The sequence below is a fragment of the Catharus ustulatus genome, chromosome 7 (assembly GCF_009819885.2).
Source record: "Catharus ustulatus isolate bCatUst1 chromosome 7, bCatUst1.pri.v2, whole genome shotgun sequence".
Taxonomy (NCBI): Eukaryota; Metazoa; Chordata; class Aves; order Passeriformes; family Turdidae; genus Catharus; species Catharus ustulatus.
Genome location: NC_046227.1, coordinates 32,208,462 through 32,227,101, shown reverse-complemented (window position 1 = coordinate 32,227,101; position 18,640 = coordinate 32,208,462). Strand labels below are relative to the sequence as shown.

Sequence of the window (18,640 nt, the reverse complement as noted above, 5' to 3'; positions counted from 1 at the left end):
GGGGCATAAAGCGAGAGAGACAAAGGCCAGGGTGGTTCCATGTGGTTCCATGGAAAAGGCAAGGCTGAGGCAGCCCTTAGCACTTGGGGAAATAACAAACCATCCTGTCCTGGCTTTGCATTTACAGACAGATTTCAGAGAGTTGAGATGTGTCTTTCCTGTTAGAAGGGGAGGATCCATCCTTACCTCACATGAGCCATCCCAAGGAAGGTTTTCCTGAGACTGTGCAATTGTTGGCTCCCAACCTTCACATTTCAGGGTTCTAAGGGAAACAGAAGGCTTTGCTGAGTGCAAAAGTCTGGGAAAGATGCATTCCTGCATTGCAGCAGACCTGTTGCTTACCTTGGATTCACACCTTGCTTGAAATGTGAGGACTTCTCCTTCTTCTCAGCTGTTACTCATCTCTAACTTTCTCAAAGATAGTTGTAAAGTTGTGAGGCTGATTGGCAACGTAAAGCCAAAGGGGGATATACAACCAGAAGAGAGGAATAATTCCCCAAAGAATTTCTAAGCTGGCCTTATTGACAGCCAGGCTTCACCCAGTCTTCCTTTAATTGCCTTTTACACAGAGCTTCAAGCTGCTCTTCAAATGAATTACAAGTCTCAATATATTTTTTCTAGTAGGACTAAAATAGTATCTATTCCTAATATCCTGTCTCCTGAGCACAGTGAGTAGAATTTTATAAAGAAAATGTAACAGCATAATACAAGAGAGATAATTCCAGGTGCCATTGGTTGTGGGACTTCCCCAGCTGGAAAACAGCACATACACCTTGGTGTTTAATAGACACTTAGACACTTGAATAGAAAATCCAAAAATTATCCAAGTTCTTTCCCCAGCTCATGTTTTCCTCTTTAACAACCCTGTTCCATAGCTTGCCACCATTACAAGCCTGCAGGGACCAGACCTAAATGCCTGGAGTAGGATAGCAAGCAATTGTTAAAAAAAAAGTCCACAGATAACTGCTAAATTGGAGTACAAGATCATTAGTATTCTCTAATAATTAAAACTAATCTTGACTTACTAGTAGAAATGTATTTTAAGATGGAACTAAAATGAGGCAGCTATTGTCTGTTTCAACTCAGAAAATACACTTCAGAAGGGATTGTGGTCATGGAAAACTGTGAAGACAGCTGACAATTTATTGGATAAATGACATATTGAAGTTTGTGGGTTTTGCAAAATAAGCGTGACTAGGAAGAAAATAGAACACTGGATAAGTTGGTAAAGTCTGTATTTATTTAGTTTATTGTTATTATGAATAAGCATAAATTGTAATCCCAGTTGCAAGTAGCCATGAATGAATTTCCATCATTTGAAAATACACAGCACAGTCCTCTTCCCATTTATCCTTCCTTAGTATATGTTGGAAATAATCCCATGCCATCAGTGCAGTACCCATGGGAGGGTAGGGCTGTGAAAACTTGGGTCTTTCCTAGTTTTACCTTGGATAGCCTTTGGGGTTTTTTATTTTGCACACTGGTTGTACCTCAGATCTAGAAAGAAAGCAATAATGCACTCCTCTTTGACCAACTGGATCAACTTATAGTGTAAACCCAGAAGGAATAATCTGCTTGAAATTGACATTGATTTGGCAGAAATACATTTTCTCTTTTTTTGTGGTTGCTTTAGCATTGCAGATGAAGAGAAGGATGTGCAAATAAAGAAATCTGTTTTGCCATCTGTAGTTTAACTTCTTCCTGCCAATGCCACATGTAGCTTAAAGATGTTTATTAACTTTTGAAAGAATTTTGCAGGGACCTATTAACATTTGAAATATTCTTCTGAAAAGAAAAAAAAGAAAAATCTATTAATTTTTAATTTGGCATCTTTCAAAATGCTAGGAAAAACTATACTCCCTTTTGTTCCAGAAGAAAGTCATTACATGTTATCTGGTTCCCCTTGACAGCTTAGTGGAAACTCTTGAACTTTCTAATGCAAATAAAGGTAATTTGTTCAAATTTGTGTATTCTGTTACTGATGGGAACTACATCCTTCCATTTTTAATGTCCTGGATGCTCCTTGAAGGAGGCCTGTTCAGTGTTATTTACCTCTCAAAACCTGTCAAGGCTTGAGTCTGTACTTCTGAAAACAGCTTGCTGGAAATTTGGAAATTTCCCACCAAAACTGTTCTTGATACAGAGCTATTTTTGGCTGATATTTTTTTCCTAAAAATGCCTGCTTTCTGTGGAGAATTCTGGTGGTTACTTAAAGATTTCAGCTGAAATTTCTGTCAATCATGTACAGTTTTGTAGGCCAAAACTTGAAAATTTATGTGAGGAATATCTCAAACCAGCTGTAGTGGTGAGCACAGGGGAGGATTCCACATTTTTCATGAGGTGGGATTCTTCTTTTAAAGAAAATATATCCCTGTGCTACTAGTATTATGCCTAGGTAAGCAGAACTACCTGTGATCTTTGTGACATAAAATACATTTGTCCTCTTTGTTGCTGTTTTTAATGTTAAGATAGATTGGCCATCAAAGTTAAGTAACACAAAGTCTTCTGTAACTTTGCCACCTCCAAACAGGAACTGTTTATGTGTCATTTGAATTAGAAATTGGGTTTGTTTGCAGTAATTGTGTCAGTAAAATCATGGTGGGGAATGGCTGAGGTTGCTGAGCTGCTCCTGGAAGTCTCAATCCCCTCAATCAGCACTGAGAGGGAGCTGCCTTCTGTCACTCGTGGCACAAGGGGGTAGAGATGCAAGGCTGCAGTTATAACACAGCAGGACCTGTAATTATTCCCTCTCCAGCCTGTAATCCTTCCCTCTGTGCCACCATCCAGAGATGTCTCCTCTCATTTTGCCTAATTTGAAGTAGGTGGATTGCCTGACTATTTTGAGTGGTACTGTGTATGCACATGTACCTGTTTCATAGAACTGCTGAGTGATGCCTTACTAAAACTTTGCATCTTGTAGTTTCTGTAAAGATTTTTATGGATTATTCAAGAATCACAGAAAAACTCACATATTGTTTTAAATAGGTGGTCAAAATAACCATGAGTTATTTTTTAGACTTCTCAGCAGTGTAACAGTCCCTATGTAAAGAAGGACTTGTATGTGATTTGTGAATAGACTAAGCATCTGTGAAACTCATTTAGAATACAACATAAAAAGACTTTATTGGAATGTGAATCTTTACCTGAGGAAACATTATGAAACGCTCCCCAGTTATTCAGTTAAAGGTTTGTTTGCAATAACAAATGTGGCATTTCATCCCCCTTAGCAAAAGCATGTTTTCACATTATTGAAGAAAAGTGTAATCAGAAGCTATGTTTAAAAGATGTCACCATCTTATGACTTCTCTTTTATGAAATTCATTAAACCTCTTCATTATGTGCTAGGAATCAACCACAGGCTCAATATTAGAAAGACTCACATGTCCCTAATCTAAAAGTGGGATGGATTTTGCTCCACTGCTTATTTTGAGTAATAATATTTAAAAAATAATATTTTGCAACCATCAGTGTAGAACTTAACCAGGGTTGGACCCACATTTCTTAGGTTGTGCTGGAAGCAACTCCCTTCACAGTAGCTGTTCTATTCTTGCTTTTATTTTTTTCCCCCAAATTGATTTTCCTTTCACATGCACTGTGTGAAAAGAGGAGCAGAGAAGGATGCTGTGGAACAGCATCAAGCAGCATGGTAGCAGCTCAGAGTGAGAGCTCCTCTCACCTCACAGTGACCCAGAGCAGTGCTTCTGAAGGAGCACAAAAGCAGGGTCAGCACTCAGCTTCCCTGGGTATTCTCTTCCAGTCTCCAATGAATTGTACCAAGGATGCTTTTTGAGATAGAGGTGATGTGTTTAGGATATCTTTGTGGCAAGTGCTTCAGAAGAAATTACAAAAAAATGTTGAAGAATAATTAGATTTAACGATTTGTTGCTGGTATTTAAGATGCATTTTTAGATTATCTATGCTCAGGAGAATGCCCTAAAATACTTCAATGAATTCTAAGCTGTCAGTTCTTATCAGTGGGGTATGTTTACTTCTAACTCTTTAATTTTTGCATTTTGGGGGAAAATGTGAAAAAAAAAAAAAAAAAGCCTTTAGAATGAGCTGCTAGAGTTGTTTTCCCCAGTGATGATCACATTTTTACAATTCCTGATACCTGCAGATCCTTTTTATTCCCTCTCTAATTTGGGTGCTGACTCTGTGTTGAAGAGACCTTGGTGATCTACTGATACCAGAAATGTTGGTAAAGCCCCAACAATGATGCAATATTGCAAAGCATTGTCCAGCTGTACGAATCACCATTACATTGGTGTCCAGCTGATGTAGGGACATGAACTGCAGGATGGTCTTGCATGTGAAAATACTAAACTTGAGAATTATTAAGAAGCAGTTCAGAAAAACTTTCAGAAAACTGTCTCTGCAGTGTTAGCTCCTTTTGTCCAGTGGTTACTCAAAGTTAAAGGTCTTCCTCAAGTTTTCCACTGAGCTCTTACAACACCCTGTCATCAAAGGATTCCCATGCAGTCAGGATTTTCTTCATCTCCAGGAAATATTTATAAATTCTTCCTTGTTTTTGTTTTCAGTTTAGAATTGTTCCTCTACGGTAGGGCTTCCAAGGACTTTGTTTTAGATCCAGACTCAAATCCCCATGATGAGAGGGAGGGAAAGGGTTATTTCAGTATTTCAGGCTTTTGATTCTAGTCTGATTATTCAGAGTCTCTCTGTGTCTACTATAAAGCCAATACCATTCTGTGAGCTTCTTTCTTCCCTGGCAAAGAAAGAAGAATTAAAAAAAATCAGAAACAGGCCAGGAATTTGGCTGGTATGCCAGGAAGAATTCTCAAGCAAAAGTAATTAAGCTCATATATAACTCTTCCAGACTTTAATGTTTCAGGGAGTCATTTTTCATCTACTGAGTGGTACTGTCACAGCACCAGAGATTTAACTTTTACATATTTTCATTATGTAGTCTTGTGCAGCACTTGCTGATAACAGTAATTTGAAGTGTCAGTGCAGCTGATGAAATCAGATGGGCCATGAAGCTGTTTGAAAGCTGTCACTTGGATGTATAAAGTATTTTTTTATTTTGCAGTTGCTTCATAAAAATTTAAAAGCAACGCGAGATAATGTGTATTTGTTCTTTCAGTAATACAAATTGTTCTGAAAGATACTTTTTTATTTGTATTATATAGCTTTAGGGGTGAATTAGTTACTTTCAGTAATGAAAAATTAAAATCCACAAGGAATTTTGTGGTTTCCTCTGGATTTAGGACTAGGTTTTTGAGGATTGTTCAACATAGCTGAGTCACAGAATTTTCCAAAAATCTGTCTTTAAGTGTCACAACAGGAGCTGCCAAGCATGGAGCACTTTGAAATCCGGACCCTTTTGTAGTTTTTCAGAACTAAAAATTGAACTGTGTGAGCTGTTTTAAAAATCTGTTTTGCACCTGGTATACCTCCTTTATCATGGATAAAGTCTCTATGAAGGAAGACTATAATTGATTAAAACTATTTTTCCTTTTAATTAAATGTGATACCACTGGCCTGCTCCTCCATCACACTCCCAATTATTTTGGAAACAGCAGAAGACTTTATATCCTTGGAAGTCTGGCCCTCAGTATTCATTTATTTTCATTCTCTGCCATTGTTTTCATGGTCCAGTCCTTGATGTACACAATATATAACAGTGAGCAAGAGAAATCCATGTTATTTTAAGAAATGCCCTCAGAAAATAAAAGTTTCCATCTTCCAGTTCTCCCTTAGCCAAGGCTTTAGCTTTCCTTTTTGATTTACATTTTGATCCTACTTAATTTTCCTGTAATAATTAGGAGGGAATGACTTTTTCATTTCTTAGAGAATGGTCAGAAAGGAAACAGCACTACAAGGTCCTTCAGAATCCCTGTGGAAATGGGTTCCAAATCAGGGCTCACATTGACCATACAGACAGGAGAGAGGAGACTGCTCAGACTTCTGTGTTCTTGTGTGTGCTGTTTTCAGTTTACTCCGTCTCTGCCTCTCCAACACAACCAGTGTTGCACAGATCTTTTTTGGTTAAGAGGCAGATAACACAAGTCCTTTTTTAGTCCATATTTCCCTTGATTTGCTAACTCTCTCACCAGCAGTCTTTAGTTGAAGAATTGCCTGTCCACAAGCTAGCATGCTGTTTCAGCTTGATTATCTTCAGAAAATGGCAAGGGCAATGCCTGGCATTTTAAATTGCTTTTCCACACTCCCACTTCTATCTAGGTGTTTTGCTATTCAAAATCAACAACTAAAAAAAAAAAAAAAAGTTAGAGGAAGTATAGCTGAGGGTTCAGTAGATGGGATGGGTGCTTTTGATGCAAAGGAACCAAATATAATTTGCTTTTTTTTTTCATGTCTCCTGGAAAACCTTCAGCAACTTCGAAAATCATTGTGCCACATGAGCTCAAAAATGTGATGGAAAATGTAGATGCTGGCTGGGCATGGCTTCCACACCTTACCTCCTTTTACCCAGGGAGAGAAATTTTTGGCATGCAGTAATTGTGTGAGGGAAATCAGAGTCACTTATTGCCCTTTTAAAAGACAATGCACAGAGCATTTGCTGCTGCAGCTCAGCCAGGCCCTGTGAGGTTCAGGTGCTCTGCAGGACTTTCAGTCCTTCTTTGATCCTGAGTGATGAGGAAAAGGCAGAGAGGACCACATAAACATAGGCTGCTTCTTCTTTTTCAAAAACCATTAAATAGAAATACATATTTAATTTATCTGTAAGTAGTTTCTTGCTTGTTATCAAGACAGGCCCATTGAGACCAAGATATTTAACAAGAATGACCATGGTAATGTTCTTAGTTCAAAAACAAATAGGCAAAACCCATAGGGGAGAAATATTTCCAAATTTTTGAGAGTATTAGAAACACTGCAGAGGAAAAAATAATGAAAATTACTGCTAACTACAACAGACTTAAATAACAAATGGACATTTCATAAAAAAAAAAAATCAATACTCAGAAACACGTAAAATAGAGATGAAGAAGATATATTGGATTATATTCTGCATTTCCTGCTAGGGCACAATTGTTCACTGCAGTATATCTTCACTGTAGTCTTAAATTGTTCAAAGCAAAGGAAATTCCTCTGCTTCCTTTGGGATTGTCTGCCACAGACTTAAGATCTTGCTGTCAAGGGATGTTTCCAGACATTTAACCTAAATTATGCTCATTTTCCAGCCATTAGTGCTGAAGTTCCTCCTTGGTGTTTATAGCTCTCAGAAGGACTTTGCCATCACAGTCTCTTCAACATTTTTTCCTCCTTATAGAAACAAAAGGAAAATCTCTGGAAACTGGTATAGAATGAGCAGGCAGGGGGGTTGCCTGTACATTTTGGCTCCTCAAATAACAGTGTGCACAGCTACCCTTGCACCTTTCCCTGTTCCATGGTTTGCACAGGAGCTTTCCAGTAGGATGAATAAATTGGAGGGCTGTGTGGGACCATACATGCTTCCAAAAAAAAAAAAAAAAAAATTGCTAAAGGTATCCCTGGCATAGCATAGTGGACACTTACCCAAACTGGGATGTGCAGATCCAGAGAGTGACAAGGTAAAACAGAGGCATGGCTGTTGCTGTCCAAGATTTTCAGGATGCTCTGAGAGATGGAAATCTAAATTTTGTGTAACAATATGTGATACATTTTGCTTAACACATTCTTGAACGAGAAGTAATCAGCAAAAGAGAGGTATGGAGAGGCCAAACCTTTGTGGAGTTTGGGTTTATGTAGGAAGAAATATATTACAGTGCTCCATCCCTCACACTGGTACTCTCCAGATATTCTGTGGGCCTTCAAATTAAATTATTTTAAAATTCCATCTGTAATTGCTTTCCAGAACCTGCCCCACTTAGCCATTATCAGAGTTACTCCAAAGCAGGCCAGTGTCAATGTTTTGACACTTGTTTAGTTTCACTGCACCTCAACAGGGTATTTCCTTGTATTCAGCTGGACAAAGTGCAAACAGCATCCCAGTGACAGGTTTGCACACTCACAAAGTGCAAAATGTTTCTCTTGCCTTGAAACCTTCCCTTTAAGAGGCCCTTTCCCCCCCTAGATCCTTTCCCTGACCTTAAACACCTTTAGCTCCATCCCATCACAGCGCTCTCCTGTGCCTTAGAGTCTTGCTGCCAGATGAGGACGCTGGACAGCGGGATCGGAACCTTCCCCCTCCCCGACTCGGGGAGCCGATCGACGGGGAGACACGTTCCTAAGCAAGAGCCAGCCTTGGAAACGGGAATCTTTGCAGCATCTGAGCAAGTTCCTCTTCCAGCTCCTTCAGTAAAAGCCAAAACTCTTGAGCGAGAAGTGCCTTCAACAGCTAAGAGCCAGGAGTCTGCGGAAAGCGTAATTAGTCACTCAACCTCCGATCCAGCCATGACTGCCAAAGCTATACGACCTTTTCAAAGTCGCCTTCCCAAACCAGCTTCCTCAGGTAAAATGTCAATTACACTGAAAATCGCATTATTTCTGCCTTGGCCTCTGTTTTGATTAGCAGAAATCCTGTAATAATGGCAATTGATAACAGAAATGTTAAATGCGGAGCAGAAGATACTTTTTTTATGAATGCGTAAGGTTAACAAGTTTGTCACCTGAGCCATATGGAAATTTTGTTGTACAAAATGCTTATCTGAGGGATAAAAATGGGTTTAGTACTTAAAGCCTTTTCTCAAGAAACAGTACTTGAAGAAAAAAAAAACATATGCCAGCCTTGGAAGTTGACTAGAAAAAGAATACGGATGTTCAGCAATATTCAGGATCAGACTGTACAAAGTACAAAACACAACCATATTGTGACATACAAAAGATAAATTCATAAAGACTTGCTTTTCATACTGGATTTGAACTAAAGGCTCATTTGGCCTCAATGCATAAATCCTGTCCCACTGAATATATGGCCTTGACCTCAAACAAGGCATTATTACTTTACTACATCATACAAACACATTTCTATATATGAACATAAAATACCTGACTTTCACTTATGAGCTACGTGTGTGTTTGAGCTATAAAACAAGAGCTGACAAAGGTATAACAGGCCTGGCAATCCATCAAAGCTGCAGAAAATAACTTTGCATTAGTAAATAGTTCCACCGAAGTCTGCATTTTTTATAAACAAGCATCGACTATTAATATAAGTTTTTGGAAGGCTTTGGAGTTATTAATATATATGTTAATAGCATTAAAATCATGTAGCATTAACAATCTGGAGATTTTCATAGCACAACAGATACAGCAGAAAGCACGGTAAAAGTGATTAGTTTAATGGAAAAGGGGATTGTTATATCTTGACCAAATACAATGTCACTCATTTATTGGGGTTATGGTGATTAGCACTTTGTCAGTCCATTTATTGCTCCTGAAAAAGTTGTGAGTAGTTAACTTTTATAAATCTGTATCACTCTATAAGTGAGATTCTGTGTAATTAGCATGTAAGGTTAAATATCAACTTTGAGCTTAGTTTAAGGACATCATCTATATGTTCTGCTAATGAGCTGACATATATTGAACCTAGGAGGAAAGAGACCTCTCTTACTTGTCTATAGGATGCATAACAGAAAACTTAAAACTCAGTTGATTTAGCAGCATTCCCAGTGCAGTATTGTAGTGGTGTAATAGACTGCAAACACACATTGTCTGCTTTACTGCAGACTCCCCTGCTTGTTTCAAATAAAAGCTAAATACAAGATATTTTAATACTTATTATTTTTAAAATAAGTATACTGTTAATTAATGGTACAGCTAAGAAGAATTCAGAAGAGAAATCTTAGTTATAGATTATGTGCTACATGCTTGAATGGCCACATGTGTGACCTCAATTCAGCAGTGTGTTATAGAGTAGAGCCCATGATTAAACACTGTCATTATAACAAATTGAACAGAAACTGCAAGCATTGAATTGCTTCATAAGAAGTCAGTAGCAGTAAGATTGTTCTGATCTTAATGCTAATATTCACTGCACCAACCTTGTAAGGTTTGTATCTTTAATTAAATTGTCATGAAGAGATGTTACAAAAAAGTAGTATACATCAGATGATGGGGTCAGCTCATTCTTTACTAGACTATCTTCATTCAATTCTTCTCTCCCTCACTTTCTCATCCAAATTACATTTATCAATTTATTTCATATGCACCATATATCTTCTTTGATGTTCTGATTTTGCATAGTGCAAATATAGCAAATAAAAAAGCTGGCTTTCTGCTAGAAAGGTACTTCCAATTATATTTACGTTAAAAGATTGTTCTCTAAGAACATAAAACACCAGAGCAGATCCTACAATGCCTGAAACTAGTTACTGAATGTTGTTTCTTTGTTGGAAGGGTATATGTTTCATAACTAATGAAGGGATTTAAATTCATGCCTTCTTCTTCTCTTGTTAACTGGGAAAGGATTTGGATGAATTTCTGCCACTTTAGTTAAAACTATTCCAGTAAATTAGCAAGTTGTTCCTTTGAGCAGTAAAATATTATTGGACATAATGAAAGTATCACAATTTGCCCCCAGTTTTTACTGAAATATAATTGACACACTATCATGATGATGCTGATGAAACCTAGAATTTAAATAATGTCTCACTTAATTCAGGAATAATTAACCTTGCAAAGCAAAGTGAACAAGAAGCAACTTCTGTGACCTCTGCCTCATTAGAACACACTGAAGAGACTTTAGAAAATAGAAAAGTTCTTCCAGAGTGGACCCCCAAGAAAACTACAAAAACAAAGGTATGAGTTAAGTATCATCTTAAATGAAATGGGTATTGTGGCCAACATAGAAGTATCAGTGTTTTAATGGCCAGTGTTTTAATATGGTGTGAAAAGTAACTAACAATCTGACAGCTGCATTTATTTCCTTGCCCTTCATTTGCTAGCTCATTATTTATCAGAAATAATAATACAGCACCTAAAGGTTCTTTGTCCTCCTGGTTATAAACATATTTTAATTAAAATCCTCTCAGGCACTTCTAGAAAAGGAAATGGAGACCTTTTACCCCATTCTTCTCTTCTAGAAAGTGAACTTGTTTGTTGCTTTTCATGAGATTCAGATTGGTTTTTTCCCCTGGACTGGGGTTCCTTCTCTGTATGGCTGTTAGTATGAGAGTTTGAGAGGTGCTATGGAGGTATTGTGAACAGGAAAATACTCTTCTAACATGTTTCTGTGGGGTTTGGGGATTACAGCTGACTTGCAATCTCTAGTGCTGGGCATTCCTGGCTGCATGCAGCTCTGGTTCCCTCTCCACAAGTGTGTGATTCCTAACAAAGGCATGTCCTCCTGCATCAGTTAAAAACTGCAACATGGATGGAAAGATGGGGAAATTATTATCCCTCTTAGAGAAACAATTAAAACCTCTCTGGAGCCACTGATAGGCAGTTGGAGTAGGTGATATTTGTACATGGCATTACCCCAACAGTATCAGGTTTAGCTTCCCCCTCCTGGTTTGGGGGTTTGTTGTACTGAGCTGCTCTCCTGAGTGGCTTGAGCCTTCAGGCCTTCCACGATTAGAAGCTGTCCAGAGCTGTCAGTGTTCCTTTTTATTCCCAGAAGAAAATCAATAATACTGCTTCCTGGAAGGAACTGAGAACTGGCAAAGGAATCACCTGGGAACTGAGGGCTCTCCAGTACTGTAATATAAGTACCTGGACAAGGAACATGGATTTAGGAAAAAGGATTTACTGGTGTAGAAATGGAGTATTGTCTACTGGCCATCCTAATTGTCTCTAGAATTGCTTGCAACAAACAATTTATGGTGTGATAATTTTGCATGTTACAAACAGACTGTATTAAACATACTTGAGAATGTCTAAAATTGAACTTGGTGGATAAAATTATCCAAAAATGTTTATAGACTCAAAACCAATGTTACAGTAGGGAGAAAAAATTAAAATATGGATTGTTTCTGCCAAACAGTCTCAGGGGACGTAGCAGGACAAAAATGGATTGTTTCTTCCATGTCAGACTGGTGATTGCTTACTTGAAGGAGACTGGCAATGCAGACTTTCCCAGTTGAACTACCAGTCTATCCTGCATGATGAATATAAAATGTGCTACTCCCAATACTATCTGCAGCATTATGTTGATATATTTGCATTATCTGACTCGCTGCCATACCCTTCTTTGTGTAGGACACAGCTCTAAGGGTGTGCACGTACTCAGCCAGCAGCACTGACAGTGAGCCAGAGCCAGAGTACAAAACCAGTTATTTCAGAACTGCAGAGGAGACTCTTGTGGAGTTAACAAAGAGCAGCAGACAAGGTAATTGAAAATTTGTACATAAAGATGTATGTCCCTCATCCCCACACTGACTCAGCAGCAGATGGTGTCCTTCATTGAACTTTCTGCCTAGATTTCACTTTCTAACCCCAAATCTTTCTTCAGTCTAATTTTCCATTAACTTTTTATTACCTTTTTACTATGTGTAAATGCTTTTCCCCCTCTTCCACAGTTTTTGCTAGTGGGGGCTTAAATTTAGGTTTTTATGCATAAATCTCTGCAGTGCAAATAAAAAATAATTACATTATTACAAAATTGCAAGGTGTCTATAAATATAGTTTTCTTTTTTTTTCTTTTTATTATACAGCCAATTGAAATAATGCAGTGATCAAGGCCACAGTTTCCCAACCTCTGTATCAAGGTGATGTTGGTTATGGTGCCACAGTGAACTCACTCTCATTTTCCTCTCTGTATATATTGCAGCTTTCAAGTAAGAAAGCTCTTAGTGAGAATTGATGGCAATCCAGAACTTACTGAATTCCAGTAGATAAAAATACATTAAACGAAGTTCCTGAGATAATAGTTTTCTGTGTGTTTAATAACCCAGGAAATTGCTGCCTTGTGTTGACCACCAGCCTGCTGTGCTTGGAGCCACCTTGCAGTGCAGATGTGTGCCCTGGGGGTGGCCAGGGCAGGCTGGCTCTGTCCTTGTCCTTGCAGCCCGTGGATCCCCTGCAGGTGGAAAATTCTGGCCAGTGCAAAGGCCAGGGCAAGGTCTTGGCAGCACCCTGGGAGCTGAAGCCTTGTGCAGCCTGGCAAAGATCAGCAGCATCACCATGGTGCTGGTGGCATGGGGAGCACCAGGGGTGGCTGAGTGCTGTGCTCTCCAGTGTCTCTAACACTTGACATTTTCAGAACCAATCCATGCCTTGTGATTCCATGGGAGAGAGCAGAATAGGAAGCTAGGGGCATTTATTTACATTACTGCTGTGGCTTTGTGGGTTTAATCTGCAGAAAATATTGCAAGTCATTTTAGTCAGTCCATAAACACTCCTTTTTACAGATTTTTTGCTTTTTACAAACCATATTTTAATGCGATAAATGTGCTTTTCTTAAAGAGGTAAATAAGCTTTTTTTCTTCCTGTATTCATCACAATTTGCAATTTTTATCATGTGTTAGCAGTTGCTTTAAGTGGCAGCAGGTTTCAGGTTTAATGATATCTAAGCATGACTTAGGGTGACCATTTCACACAGAGATTCATTAATTTTGTGTATATACCTCCCTTTTGAGCCAGTAAGGGAATAAAATACATAATTGTGATTGAGACAAATAGAAGATTATGACACATTATTGCAAAAGTATTTCTGCTGTGCTCATTCGTCATAGTCAGGGTTTCTGTTCTGTGCTCTCTAAATGCTGTTCTCACATGGTATTAACCATACTTTATCCCCTTCTGTGTTCAAAGGGCTCAGTGTCTTTATGCACACAAGTGATATAACCTCAAAACACCCACATGAGGCTGGGGCAGGGGCTCCAGCAAACCAATCCACAGAGAATATTTTTATATGAATTGATAATCACATTTATAAGCTGAGTTCCCAAACTCACTGGTTGCACAATTATAATGTTGGAGTGCTTTTCATTTTCCATTTATGAGCAGGGAACAGAAAGACTGAGTGCCCAATGCAAAGGCTATTAAAAGTCAATGATAAGACTTTTGTTGATTTAATGGGCTTAGCATGAGATTCCCAGTGCATTGCCCAATGTTACAGAGAAGGTCAGCAGAGTAACTGGGAATATACCAAATATTCCAGATCCTTCTCTTCCAGCCATGAAAGTGTTTTGATGAACTGGTTCTGTCCTGATGTGATTCTGTTAGAGGCATTGGGGGCAGACATGCTCCTAAGGCTGTAGGTTATAAGGCAGAGTTGAAGTTTGTGTAACAAGCAGTGTGAGGAAAGAGCTTAATGTTCACATAAACATCAGCCTCCTGTGTGCTTTCATGAAGCTGCAGAAAATTCCCCTGGTTTTGTTTTGTTCTTCTGAATGAGTTTTCAGGGCTTTGGAAACCAGGGCTTTGTTCCTAATGTTGTTGTGCTACAGCAGGATCTAAAGCAAGCACCACTTCCTTACCTTACTTGTGTGTTTTTTATGCTGTTGTATTCATCAACTGAAAATGTAGTGAAAGGGAAAGAACTCCCAAGTACAGCCAAAACTGAATGGTATTCTAAAGGAACTTAGCACATCTGCCATGTAAGTCTATTAAAGGAGAAAAACAAAACCTTGCTTCAAATAATTAAGTGGGAAGATCCCCCAAATTAACCACCTTGTCTATAATTTGAAAAGAATGGAAATTAATTCTGTCTGTCTTGTATCTCCTCCAGCTCCAACATTAAATGTGAACAGTCCCCTGTATATGCATTGGAGAGTTAGAAGATAACATTTTTAATGTTTCTATTGCATTGAATTTCAAATACCTTAAACATTTTAATACATTTAAAAATTGTAAAATTACATCAAAAGCTATGTAGACTGTCATAATTTGTTACATCTCTTGCAGCTGTGCCAGAAAAACAAAGTCAGAGAAGGTCGTTTTTGGGGAACCCAATGTCCATTTTGGATTTGTACCAACACAGTCTCTATGGCCATTTTGGAGAGGATGGACCTGAACAATTAGCACATTACAGTTTAATTGAGCAGCTGAGTGGAGCTTCCAGTAAAGACAGCAAGAGCAAGGGGAGCCCAAGTGTGAGTTACTGTCATTTTTATATTCTCATTTTGTTCATTAATATTTTACTTCCTTTTTGTTTTTTTCCTCAGTGTGTTGATTGATTATTAAAACCAGGCAGACTTGAAAAAAATGACATGACCTGCAGAAGAATAAAGATCTGAATATTTTTAGGAACAGAATGTTACATTTGAATGCTCACTTGTCACAGAATTAGACTTCCAAAATTGACAAGTAGAGACAGGCTAGTGCTTGTACTCCATCATTAGTGAGGAGTTCAAATTTAAAGCTAGCAAGTAAACTCAGAATTTATCTGTTAAGTTTCATCCTTCACATATAATTAGATAGTTTATATAGAACAACATATATTAAATGACTTAAAACTCTGGAGAAGTATTCCTGAAAATTCAAATGAAATTATGCTGTGGAAATCATCTATCTTCTGGTCTCTTTTGAAATCTTGGTGTTATCTCTGGAACTACAGATTTGATGGCTTTAAACATTATTTTGATGAAGATCCAGATCTGATGGGTTGACCTTGATGCTAAACAGAAATAAATTTGCTTTCTCCTCTTCATGTGAATTCACTTCTTTTTCTGTGTCTAAAAGTATTGAACTGACATCACCCAGTCTCAACAACCCTGAAGAGGAACTTTTCAACCTGTTGTTTTCCTCCTGTGTTCTGCTGCCATCTCCTCTCATCATCTCACTCCATTCCCTCTCTCCTTTGATCTAACAAGCCAATTTGTTTGAGAGTAGAGACACCCATGTGTGTGATGGAGTGTAATCATTTTGCCTCTGTGTTCAGGCTGTTTCCCCAGCTCTTCTCTTTAGGCACAAGCACTTTTGTTTCTGTGCCTTGCACTCAGCACATTTTGGGAGTATTGCACTATAAACAAAGGTGGTAGCAAAAAATAAGGAGTGAGCTGCTGGTTTATAATTTAGTGGTGTAGTGCATAAATGAAAAAAAGAATTTTTATCACTTCCCAGAGGTGATAAAACCCCAGTTTTCAGTTTCAGGAAATATCTGTGCCTTGCAACTTCGGAGATGGTTAACCAAAGTTAGAGTCAGAACTTTCAGGAATCTGGGCCAAGTATACAGAAGGAATATGAAGAACAAAATGGCAGTGGCCCTGTTTCTTCCAACTCTGTTGGCATCAAAGTCCTACTTAACTGAATATTAAATTGACCACAAACTTCAAAAGAAAAATCCTGAAATGTATGTGCCTCATTTCCAAATCAACCCAATTTAGTACCCAGAATGTGATTCAATTTAGTATATGTGGGTCATATGAGAAAGAACAATTTTAAATAATCTGGCTTCATAGCTGGGAAGGAAAAAAAAAAGGCAGCAGAAGGGTGTTAAAAAGGATAAATGCAGGAAAATAATTTGGGCATCCACTTAATTCCTCATCTTGAACATCCAGAAATTCATCGTTTAATTATGTGTAGGAGATGAATTATATATATGTGCATACATATATATATATATGTGTATATATATGAAAAAAAACCATAAAAATCAGTTCTGCCTTCTGAAGATGAAGATCTTTTGCTATTAACAGAGCAATTAGATTTGGTTCCAGTATAGGAAAGAGACTCAGAGTTGCATCTACTTTTAATTAATTCTTTTTATGTATTCCTTGTATATGACATCTCTGCAATGGGCCAAATCAGCCTCAAAACCCAAAGAAAGCCCATTGAACAGGCCCTAGGATCCTGTAAAACTCCATCATTAAACTAAAAGACATCAGGTGTAGCTCAGCCAGGACCAGCATTTTTCGTGCATTATGTTGTGGAGCTCTTGAGTTTACTTTTTAAGGATCTGAAATAGCTCTCCAAACAGCATTGCCTCTCCCAGAACAGCAAAAGCTCAATAAAGCACTTGAGATTTGCCTATTAGTATTAAACTTTTCCAAATGACAAATGAGAGGAAGTAACCATGAAAAGCAGGCTGCCCTGAACTCCCTGTTTGAACCAGCACAGCAAATTTTTCTGAGCTGCAGTTTGTCCAACCCAAGAAGATCCACAGTCTGTTTAAATCAGAGCTGTGTGATCTGCAACATTACCCACAAAAAGAGGGGGACAGCAGAGACAGAGGCACAGAGGCCAACAAATTAAAAAAAATATATATATATTATCTAAATGTTGAGGGGAGAATAATGCATCTTTCATGCAGAATATTTGGAATTTTGACAAAGGAAATCGTACAGGCTTTGAATTTAATTCCCAAGTGGCGTTTGTCAAGCCTTTAAAAAAATCAAAGAAAAGATTGTCAAAAAAGCATCATGATGGGCAAAATGAGTTTACAGTGCTTCTCTGAAGAGCAAGTGTGCTGAGACAGTCTCTGAGCCCAATTAAATTGGGCTGCACAGCTCCAGGATGGCAGTGGTTCAGACTGGGGGCTCTAATGAGGCAGTCAGGAAACTCTCTTAGCCCAGACTTGTCATTTGATTTGTCTCCTTCTCAGCCAATGCATTCACCAGCATTACCTCCAAAGTTTATACACAGCAAGTTTCATCAGCAAATTAGCACTGCACAGGAGCTTCAGAAGAGGAACAACTGATGGTCCCTTACTGTGATGAGGGGACACTGCAGGGACAGTTCAGGGGATCAAAAGGGCTTTTAGACATTGAAAAGAAAAATACTTCTTGTTACAGTCTTAAACAGAATCCTGGTTAAATTCTATGACCTGAAAAGCATATTCTGAAATTATGTCATCCTTTGGCACACTGCAGAATTTTGGATGAGAATAGCAAATCACAATTGCAAAGAAAGGAATAAAATGCGTTGACTTGTCAGCAGAAAACTTTCACTTAAAATAACAACCGTGGTGTATTTTCCTCATGTAGGATTTTCCAAACAAGAAACATTCATTTTTATCTATATCAAACGGATTCTTTTTATTTGAACAATAACTTCTCTGATTTAATACAATATATGCAGCACCTGATCCAAAGTCCACTGCAGCCAGCCCAGGGGAGACACCCTGTCAGTGAAACTTCACTGAGCCCTGCATTAAACATCTGCTCCTGTTCCTTGCACACTGGGAGTGCCCTCAGCACTTTGCCAACATCATGACTGCTACCATGTTTATGCAGTGAAAAAATTATTTCATTTCTCATCAGTTAATTTACTGTTTAGACTTTTAAAAGCTCAAGTGACTTTTTTTTTATACAAGAATTCAGAAAACAAGATGAATTTCCCTTCCCCAGGCCCATTGTTTATTAACATATTTTATAGTCAAACAGGAACCATTTGGAGAAGTTACTGAGTTGCTCAAAGATTTTATTATTTAGTCATCCTTATGGAGAATTATGAAAAATATGTTTACTTCTCTGTCCTTAGCCAACCATCACATACTTTTACTCTGTAATTCAGCCCTTCTTGCTCTCTTTTGTCCCTATTACTCAATTTAAGTCTCCATCAAGGCTTGCAGTGCAAGTGTGAAGTTATGGCCATATCCACCACGGCACTTTGGATGTGTGGAACAGATGATTCACGAGTGAGATCAAATCCCCGTGTCTGGAAATCCAAGTAGACATTAGAGAGAGCTGGCAAATACAGGCCAAGGAAAAATTAGAGATGTTGCTGCTGTTTAGGCTGCACTTACAAATAGGACTAGACCTGGCGGCATTCCCAGATAAACTCAAGGATTTTACAGCTGAGTAAGCTGATTGGGAGTTAATGCTGTATGATTGACTTGTTGTACTCACAAGCCTCCTAT

General features: G+C 38.3%; 1 protein-coding gene across 8 annotated transcripts in view; it reads left to right on the top strand.

The window, feature by feature from the left end:
• NCKAP5 (NCK associated protein 5) overlaps positions 1-18,640 on the top strand; it is a 380,845-nt gene that overhangs the window by 340,904 nt on the left and 21,301 nt on the right. For 7 of the 8 annotated variants that reach the window (XM_033064246.1, XM_033064245.1, XM_033064249.1 and 4 more), the window contains 4 exons: positions 8,096-8,410; positions 10,562-10,698; positions 12,097-12,226; positions 14,746-14,933. In XM_033064246.1, the coding sequence (XP_032920137.1) occupies positions 8,096-8,410; positions 10,562-10,698; positions 12,097-12,226; positions 14,746-14,933 (770 nt within the window). Of the gene's footprint in view, positions 1-8,095; positions 8,411-10,561; positions 10,699-12,096; positions 12,227-14,745; positions 14,934-18,640 lie in introns of those variants that run through there. The other variant, XM_033064252.1, reaches the window with a different exon arrangement.